The sequence below is a fragment of the Brassica napus genome, unplaced genomic scaffold (genome assembly GCF_020379485.1).
Source record: "Brassica napus cultivar Da-Ae unplaced genomic scaffold, Da-Ae ScsIHWf_2192;HRSCAF=2845, whole genome shotgun sequence".
In the NCBI taxonomy this organism is placed as follows: domain Eukaryota; kingdom Viridiplantae; phylum Streptophyta; class Magnoliopsida; order Brassicales; family Brassicaceae; genus Brassica; species Brassica napus.
In genome coordinates this window covers 2434-12041 of record NW_026015597.1, presented here as the reverse complement: position 1 = coordinate 12041, position 9608 = coordinate 2434, and the positions used below count along the sequence as shown (strand labels likewise).

Sequence of the window (9608 nt, the reverse complement as noted above, 5' to 3'; positions counted from 1 at the left end):
TTGTAAGCTTAATTAAATTATATAGTATCATTTATAGGTAAGCTAAACTATAGAAAGTAGTTTGGACTAAAAAGAATGAATTCGATTTTTTAAACAATTGATCATTTTTAATCATAATTTAAAAGGTATCTATACGACTTGTTTGGTATATTAATGCTCAAATTATCTAGGAAATTATTACTTCTTGGAAAAGACAAGCATCAATTAAAGATATGTTTTTAAAAAAAAAAAGTTAAAGATATGTTTATTTAATTCTCAGTGGTATTATATTGTAAATATTATGCAAGTTTAAGGGTTAATCTTAATTTGTATTTTTTTATTAAAAATATAAAGTTGGCTTTTTTCCTTCTTATGACATGTGGAATGGGGGTTTGTTGACATGTGTCCTCATTTTTTTTTGTATTTAAATTCTTCTTTTAAAATTATTGCAATTTTCTCTATCAATTTTAGTTGTGTATTATCTAATCTTTCTCACATTTATTGGTCTCTAAAATTCAAGAAATAAATAAAATAAATAAAATATATTTAAATATTAATTTATTCACACCTAAAAATAACAAGACTTTTCATCATTTTGTTATTTTTACTAATTTTTATTATTTCATTTACAAATTATATTTATTTCACTATTAGTATCATAAGATAATCAAATTAAGAATAAGAAACTAGACAACCAACGCATAAACTAAGAAAGCGGGCCAATAGGGAGAATAATAATCGAAAGCTCCCAAAGCCACCAAAAAGCAGGAAAATATATGCTTAAAAACACCGGAATCACTACCAGTAGCTAAAAAGTAAGAAACACCTCACAAACTAAACAAGTACATACAAGCCGACAAGGAACTGAAAAACCACAAAGCTCTGGATAGAAGGGACCAAAGCTCCAAGAGACTATATCCGCACACCTATACCAAGAAGAAAACATGGAAAGAAAAGAAAACAACTTGAGAGAGGGAGAATGGGATACAACCACCAAAAAATCAGAGACTAAACTTGAGACCAGAAATAACCTTCCAAGCCCACATAGCATACACGAACGAAAACATTATCCAAATCTCGAGTGGCAAACATGGTGAAAAGGAGAGCCACCAGAGATGCGATGAAAGCTGCAAAGAGATGCAAGAATAGAGAGGGAAAGGGAGACGGAGCGAAATCAGAAAACTATGGAGCCGTCCTCGGGCTATGAAAGAGAGCATAGAAGTCAGAACACCAAAAACTAAATATTGAAAACCAAAACGAGAAGAGACTATTGACGGTAAGCCAACGACGAGGAATACAAAATCAAAGACGAATAAACTCTGACCCAACCAAGGAGATGCAGTTCCTAACATCAGCTGAAATCTAAGGAAGAAGAGGAGCAATCAATATTGACTGGAACAGCCTACAATGCCGTGGGAAGCAACCGAACAACTGAAAACTCATAAATCCAATCTGCAACAAATACCATATAATCTCATAGGTGAAGAAGGCAAGAAGAGCAAGAGAAAAATGTGAGTCTTTTTCCGGTGATGGTGAGAAGCACCGCACACCAGAAATGTAACGAAATACATAGACGGTGAGGGTTCAAGTTTAAAATATGGGGAGAGGGCAAAAAACATCTTAAAAATTATAATTTTCTAAAATATGAAAAAAATATAATACAATTTTGACGATGAAACCGTTAATTTTAGAATCAACAAATGTGTAGATGTAAAGTTATTGAAATTCAATATTAGTTTACGTTAGATGCTCATTTGACTACTAACAAGTACTATACACACAACAACACATTATTCAAAAAAAAAAAAGCAAAATATATTAACTTATCACCTACTACATAAAACACTAAAAACATCAAATAATAATCTTAACAAATAAAAACGACAACATAATTACATTATCCAAAAAAAAAATCATGTTCTTAGCAATAATAAAACAATATTCTGCGCGAAGCGCGGACACCCTCCAAGTTAATAAATAAAATTTATAACAGTCACAATTTCTAAAGCTCTTGATACTGCTAATCAAATTTTTAAATTTTTCTTAAGTAAGAGTTTCAATCTTTAAAGCCAAAATCTCTACACCCCCGATTCTAAAATCAAAACCTAAAGCAAAAGTCATTACCAATCAGACCCCTGGTATCAGGATTTTTGTTGCAGGTTTCTGATGAGATTGAACAGCGAAACAGTTTCAATCGAGCTAAAGAACGGAACCATAGCTGATGGAACCATCACAGGTACACTGCTTCTCTTATTCCCCACCTCTATTCGGTGTTTAGGGTTTTACTTTTAAATCTAAGACTCCTCATGTACCTTGGAATCTGTCTTAGCTTTCACTATTGATTTTTATAACCAATGTAAGCTCGAGTATTCATAAATTCTTCAGTTGTAGTTTGAGTTAGTGTTGATTTTATTTTATTTTTTAAATAAAAATTCATGCTCTAGTCAGCTGCATAACGTTGGAAAACCTGTGGTTTATTAGAATATTTTTACTTCTTCTTTGAAGTCTGATCCACCCATAAGAAGCAATATAACAGAAGAAACATGATCAATTGTGTAAACCAAAGATATATCATTGTAATGAGATTAGCACTTGATTTCTGAATTTTTATAGAACGGTTACCATATGGCTACTGGTGTCTGCATCTCTCACCTTGTTGAACGGGTTATCTTGTATAATAGACAAGTAAGTGGTCTCTGCTGTTATTGTTTTTAATTTTTTGCATTCCCCTTTGCTCCCATCATCTTGTTTATGATGCAATCACTAAGCACCATAACCGGTTATTATGTACATGCAAATGACATAATGCAGGTGTAGATGTTAGTATGAACACTCACTTAAAAGCCGTTAAACTCACTTTGAAAGGGAAGAATCCAGTCACTTAAATGTCAGGGGAAACAACATTCGCTATTATATTCTTCCAGACTCCTTGAATCTCGAGACTTTGCTGGTCGAAGACACATCAAGAATCAAACCCAAAAAAACCAACTGCAGGTTACATAATTAAGCATTTCACTCTCTACTTCACATTCATTCTTAACCACGCCTCTTGGTTTATCGCCTGCCTATTCTCACTTTTTTTTTTTGATTTTGTCATTGGTATCAGGAAAGATTCCTCCAGGCGGTCGGGGGCGTGGAAGAGGCCGTGATGGATATTTGAAGGTGATCCCAAGTTTGGTCCTTTTCTATAAGAGCAGAATTGTAAAATACCTTATCTTGTAGTGGGATTTGGTGTTATGAAGACAAATTCATGAAGTTGAGATTTGATACGTTGTTGCCAAACTTGTTGAACAATCAAGAAAAATTTCCTAAGTCATTTTTAAGTTTTTGTCACAAAAATAGCGCTCAATAAAGAAAATGACCAAAATAAATTTTATTAAAGGGTATTTTTACCCTACGGTTAACTAATCTAGACTTATGATTTAGTGTTAAGAGGTGGGTTTTGGGGATAATATTTCAAATTTTAAAAAATAAAAACTAAATATTAAAATTTTCAAAACAAAAAGAGTTATCTTGGTCATTTTCTTAGTTGAAGTCTATTTTGTGACATAAAATTTTAAAATGGCTATTCGAGAGAATTCCCCAACCATCAGTGTCGTTTATCATTATTAAATACTCCTGCAGGACCCTCTGTTTCTCCTTATCGTAATGAACCTTCAGTAAGAAAATCACATTTGTTTATCTTGAGGCTCCAGTAATGTGCTAATGAACAATGTGCACTTCCACATGCAGAGTCCTGAATAGAAAAGGCTTAGAGATGTAAGTAAGAAGGTGAGAGTTGATCAAAGCTGCTGCCATGTAAATGCATGTTAGTTTCTTAACCTCAGTGACCCCTATTTTAGGAGCAAAGAGTCTACTGCAGAAATCATTAAGGAGATCCTTGAGGAGCAGCAGCGGTAACAATCATCACTTTTACAGGGCATTTTCATGATATCATCAGTTTTTGGTTGTAACTCAATGAGAGGGAACATAATGTAAGGAATTTATTTATTTGTGTGAAATGCGTAATAACCATGATTCTATCTGTTGTAGTTGGTTTAGAGACAAGTGTGTATCTGTTGCAGTTCCTCTAACATCAACAATGGTAGCTCCGTTCAAGGCTTTAGAGAACGTGGAGAAATCATTTGAGCTGTACTCGCAAGTTGTAATCACAGGGAATTTCAGTTCGATGAAGAAAGATCCTTAATTTGGCTTCACAATCATCAGTTAGAATCCCTGAGTGAGTAGAAAACTCAACCGTCTCAGAAGAACCAACCAGTCCGTTTGAGAAGACAGTGTGAGCAGATGCTAATGTTGAGCTTGAGTCACAAGGTCATGATCATGAAGATCCTAACAACTAGACAGCATTGGAGCGAGCTTTTGTTTATTTAAGACCAGGATATCTAATTCATAAAACATTTTAGTGTTAACACATTCAAATGTGGTTAGAAAGTTAAGTTGGATTCAATCTTAAATATATGGTTTTGGATGGTTTCCCTTGAAGGCTGAGTCAGTGAATGCATCAACCTGTATATCAACAACACTCATCGATCATAATACTTAGGCAAGGAAGAAGGAAATGAAGTCACAACAGTATATTGTCAGAAACGAAACAAAAAAAAGGAAGAAAATACAGTTACCATGTAGAAATTTAGAGGTTTCTTCATATCATGACTATACATTGCCTCTTCTTCTGTTTGAAATCTGCATTCTTCAACTTGGATTTATATTCAGCAAACACACAACTCTAGAAATAACGTGTTCCACGCTGTGTCTGATTAAGAAAGATGAGTTTTAGCCATACATCTTCAAGACAAAGACGTAACATTGCTACAAGATTTGTCTCAAAACTCAAGAAAATGGAAACTTATTAGGACTGTTTTAAGGTTGAGTAGCATTCCAGATAGGTTCATACGGTCTGTTGCTGAATGAGACTCCAGTAACGTGCTTAGAGAGATCTAAATGAATAAACAACATGCAACAAAAGGTGCAATAAGGTTTATGTCTTATGTTTAAACGAGTTTTAAAATCTAACTAGAATTTGATCCGCGCGCCTGCGCGGATGTTTATTTTGAAAAATATGTTGATATTTGTTTTTCATGTAATTATTAGGGTTTGACAAAATGAATCCGAAGAACAGAACCGATACCGATCCGAAAATATAGTACCAAACCCGAACAAAAATTGATTAAATATTCGAATTATTCAAAGTTTTGTTATTTAGAGAACCAAATCTGATCTGAACCGAAGTATTCGGGTACCCGAATTTATCTAAAAATAGATTTATATACTTATATATATTAATTATTTTTAGATTTAACGTATATAAAACATCAAGAATGATAATTTAAAATTGGTTTAAATACTTGAAAATATATATAGATAGTCAAAAGTAAATATCTGAAATAGTTAAAGTATACTCAAATCACCAAAAATACTTAAAATAATTATTGATTCCGTATCCAAAATTTTAAATCAAGCCAATTGATATGTTAAGCTTAGGTATTCTGACATATGTTATTTAAATTTATAGGTAATATATTATTTTATTTATAGATTTTGAGAAATTTAAAATATATAATGATTTAAAACTTTAAAAATAATTTAAATGGGTTATCCAAACCCGAACCAAACCCGCAAAGATCCGAATCAAACTCAAACCAAAATTTAGAAACATCCTAATAGAGCTGAAATCTTTGACACCGAAAGTCCGAAACGCAAACCGACCAGAACCAAACTCGTATGGGTACCCGAAAGCCCACCCCTAGTCATTATTATATATCGTATATTGTCATCATATAATTAATCGTATTTTATACATACCATCATATAAGTAATCATATAATTATTAATAGTATTTTATACGTACCATCATATAAATAATTACATATATTATATTTTTAAAACTTAATATGAAATATAAAAACCATAATTTGAGTTGCTATTTCAAATTGGGTTTGTATTGTATTTTTCTTATATATATTGACAACATTTTTTATAATGGTTATTGAAAAATAGTTTAGTAAAAATCAATTTTTGAATATGTGTATATTTTTGAATCAATTTTTGATATAAATCAACTTTGAATTATTATTTTGATTTGAAATATGTATATAAAGTTTAAATTTTGTTTTATGTAGTTTAAAAAAAAAAGTTTTAGACAATTAGATTGAGCCATTTTCGAATATTTTAAAACTGGTTCTGATAGATAGTTTTTTATATGATGGGCTTTCAATTTTTTTTTAATAACATAAGCTTATTAATTTCTTAATATATCCTTGTTTCCAAACAAATTTTTTTTTTTTTTTTAAGACTGCGATCCATGTTTCCAAACACTCAATTTTTTTTAATAATCCTATTTAAATCTCCAAACACTCTAATTACTCTAATTTTGTACTTGAGTTTTAATAATATAGAAGTTTAATAATACAGATTGTAATGACAATTGTAATACATATGTTTTACTTACCAAAACAAAAAAAAGGGTCCCAAACAAATAATTGTAATGACAACACTAGCCCCACAAATATGGTCAGAAAACATAAACATTTCATATCAGTGGTTTTCTGTCTTTATTAATTAATTGAAGGAGCTTGTTTTGTAGCAATACATGAGATCTCAGATTAGACCAAGACATGGCCTTCCATTACAGTAACTGCTTTGCCTCTCAGGAGAACCCTCTGCTTCTCCTTGTCCAAATAAATCTCAAGTGTTCCACTCCTACGCGAAGCCTAACCAGATTTCCCATAATAGAGAATCATTCTCTGTGCTCTAAGACACTACTTGAAAAAGAAAAAAAAGAGAGAGAGAGAGAGAGAGCAGAGAGAGAGTACTTGGTGGGCTAAGAAGTCACACTTGTTCATCTTGAGGCTCCAGTAATGTGCCAATGCACAATGTGCACTTCCACAAACAGGGTCCTGAAACAAAGGGGTGAAACCAATGGATGATAATGATACGAAGAAGAAACACATGAATATATGAATTTGACATAAGATAGCAAAATAACATTAAGAGACATATAATAATAAGCATAAGAAATGTTTAGTTCACTCCAACGATGCAGCTACTCTTTTACCTCATCAACTCCAAGTTTAGGAGCAAAGTAACGACTGTGAAAATCATAAGCCGTTCCTGGAGAACCAGCAGCTGTCACAATGATGCCATCGCAAGGGCAGTTCAAGATATCATCCATTATTGGTTGCAACTCAGTGACAGATTCCAAAGATGGAAGCACAACCTTGGCAAACAAGAGAGTCAGTCAAATTATGTGAACAAACAAACAAGACACATAACAGGAAACTATATATTACGAGGATGTTGTTGGTCGCAGTAGCTTTAATATCAAGAATGGTAGCTCCGTTCAAGGCCTTGGTGATCATGGAGGAGGATGCATCACTGAGATTGATATCACAAGTTGGAACCACAGGGAAATTCAACTCGATCAAAAAGGATCCTCCTTTCGCTTCACCATCATCAACTCGCTTGGCTGTAAGAACCCCTGACCTTGTGACAAACTCGACATTGTCTGAATAAACCAAACCATTGGAGAAGAGACAGTGAGCAGATGCCAAAGTTGCATGACCACATAGATCCACCTAACAAGTTAAAAACAATTTTAAATGGAAATGGATCAAAATTGTTTTCTCTTCAAAAAAAAAAGGAAAAGAAAAGAAAAGAAAAGTAACCTCGGCTAGAGGGGTAAACCAACGGAGACCGAAGCGAGCTTCGAAACCAGTGATGGGAGTAAGGAAAGAAGATTGGGAGATGTTGAATTCGGCGGCGAGAGACTGAAGCCACGCGTCGTCTCTGATCTCGTTGTTGAGGAAGCAAACCGCTGCTGGGTTCCCTTTAAAAGCGGAATCCGTGAAAGCATCCACCTTTCAAACACCAAACTCATCCTCCATCAATAATGATCTGACAATAAATAGATACAAAAGAGAAAGTAAGATGATGATTTACCACCAAGTACTTGACGCCTTTCTTCTTCTTCGCCATGATTTGAACAGAAAGAGGAAGAAGAAGAAGAAGAAATCTCTTTGTTAGCTGTTTTCTTGGTTCAAGCTTAAAAGATAACACGACATCCCAATAAGGAAAGAACATATTGCTCAAGATTAATTCTACCAACCATAAAAAAAAATATAAAACAAAAATACACTGCCAAATTATAGGAGGTTAAGATATTATAAAGTTCGGATATACTTGTGTATTAGAGATAAGGATGTAATTAGTTGGAGGAGTTATCTCTAAGATATACTCTAAAGTCGGAGGTCGTTTGTAATATATATTTTGATGTAAACATATCAATAAACAATTTCATAAGATTTACATGGTATCACAGCATAGATCTGAATAATTTGTGCTTCAAAAAAATTTTCTTTTGCAAAATTGTTCGAAGTTTCGATGGGGGAGAAAGATGATTCGATGCAGATCATGGCGAAACGAGTAGAGACGGTGGTGATATCACCATATACGTTGTTTTCTTCAGACAACCCATGTGCTTTAATTACATCTGTACAGTTGAAAGGAGATAATTACAACGAATGGGCGATGGAGATGATGAATGCTCTTAGAGCAAAGAAGAAGAATGGGTTCGTGGATGGAACGCTTCCGAAGCCAGCTGAGGACAGTCCAGATTTGGAGTCTTGGTTGACCGTCAATTCAATGATCGTGGGCTGGATCAGATCGTCTATAGAGCCGAAGGTCCGGTCGACTGTGACTTTTATCACAGAAGCTCACAAGTTGTGGGAGAATCCGAAGAAGAGGTTTGAGGTTGGCAATAAGGTTCGTATACATCAGTTGATGGAACAGCTAGCCTCATGTAGACAACAAGAACATGCTATGATTGATTATTACGGTCGGTTAGCCATGATGTGGGAGGAACTTCAGACTTACAGGCCACCTCCAGCATGCAGTTGTTCAGCAGCTGCTACGTATGAGAAGGAATAAGAAGATGAACGAGTTCATCAGTTCATAATGGGCTTGGATGAGTCACGGTTTGGAAACGTTGTGACTGCACTTATTGAAGCAAATGAGTTACCAAACATTGGGAAGGTGTATGCCAAAGTAATAAGGGAGGAAGCAAGGTTGAATTCATCGAAGTCACGAGAGGTTGCTTCGCAAGAAGCTGTTGGTTTGTTTCGCGTCGTGAAGGAGCAATGGAGGACCTTGCAACGAACAGAGACACTCGGGAAGCTAATGGATATGCAGCTAGAGCTGATAACAACGAGTCTAGCTTTGGAAACAGAGCAAGAGACCGGATTTGCTCTCACTGTGGAAAGACGGGTCATGAAAATAACAATTGTTGGCAGCTCATTGGCTATCCAGAGTGGATGAATGAAAGACGTGGTAGAGGTTCGGGAAGAGGAGGTCGTGGTGGTTCTAATGGAAGAGGTGGAGGTCGTGGCTCTGCTACGAGTTCATACGGTTCCGGTGCATCAGACCTCACTCCCGAACAATGGAAGGCGATCACTGCAATCATAAATGATGGGAGATCAAGTGGTCAGTCAGAGAAACTGTCTGGTAAGATTCTTGGTGATGTAATACTTGATTCAGGGGCTTCACACCACATGACGGGTGATCTAAGTCAACTCGTTAACGTGAAGGCAACCCCACCGTGTGTTGTTGGTTTTGCGGATAGAGGAACATCAACA

At 34.7% G+C, this 9608-nt stretch overlaps 1 protein-coding gene and 1 pseudogene across 1 annotated transcript; both read right to left on the bottom strand.

Annotated features, from left to right (window-relative positions):
- Positions 1–2519: 2519 nt before the first annotated feature.
- On the bottom strand, positions 2520–5301 carry LOC125600329 (annotated as a pseudogene).
- Positions 5302–6397: 1096 nt separating this feature from the next.
- Positions 6398–8129, bottom strand: LOC125600328 (uncharacterized isomerase BH0283-like). Its single transcript, XM_048773099.1, has 6 exons — positions 7918–8129; positions 7644–7835; positions 7269–7553; positions 7034–7195; positions 6792–6875; positions 6398–6689 (listed from the first exon to the last, which is right to left on the bottom strand). Exons 1-6 carry the CDS (start codon positions 8056–8058, stop codon positions 6582–6584), a joined length of 972 nt encoding a protein of 323 aa, XP_048629056.1. The 5' UTR covers positions 8059–8129; the 3' UTR covers positions 6398–6581.
- Positions 8130–9608: the final 1479 nt, after the last annotated feature.

What these genes read in the sequence shown, in the direction of transcription:
- LOC125600328 (XM_048773099.1), bottom strand. Translation starts at nt 8,058, where the DNA reads ATGTTCTTTCCTTATTGGGATGTCGTGTTATCTTTTAAGCTTGAACCA. An exon ending in AAGGCGTCAAGTACTTGGTG is followed by an intron (nt 7,836 to 7,917) that starts GTAAATCATCAT and finishes GGTGTTTGAAAG; the next exon opens with GTGGATGCTTTCACGGATTC. An exon ending in CTAAACTTGGAGTTGATGAG is followed by an intron (nt 6,876 to 7,033) that starts GTAAAAGAGTAG and finishes CCTTTGTTTCAG; the next exon opens with GACCCTGTTTGTGGAAGTGC.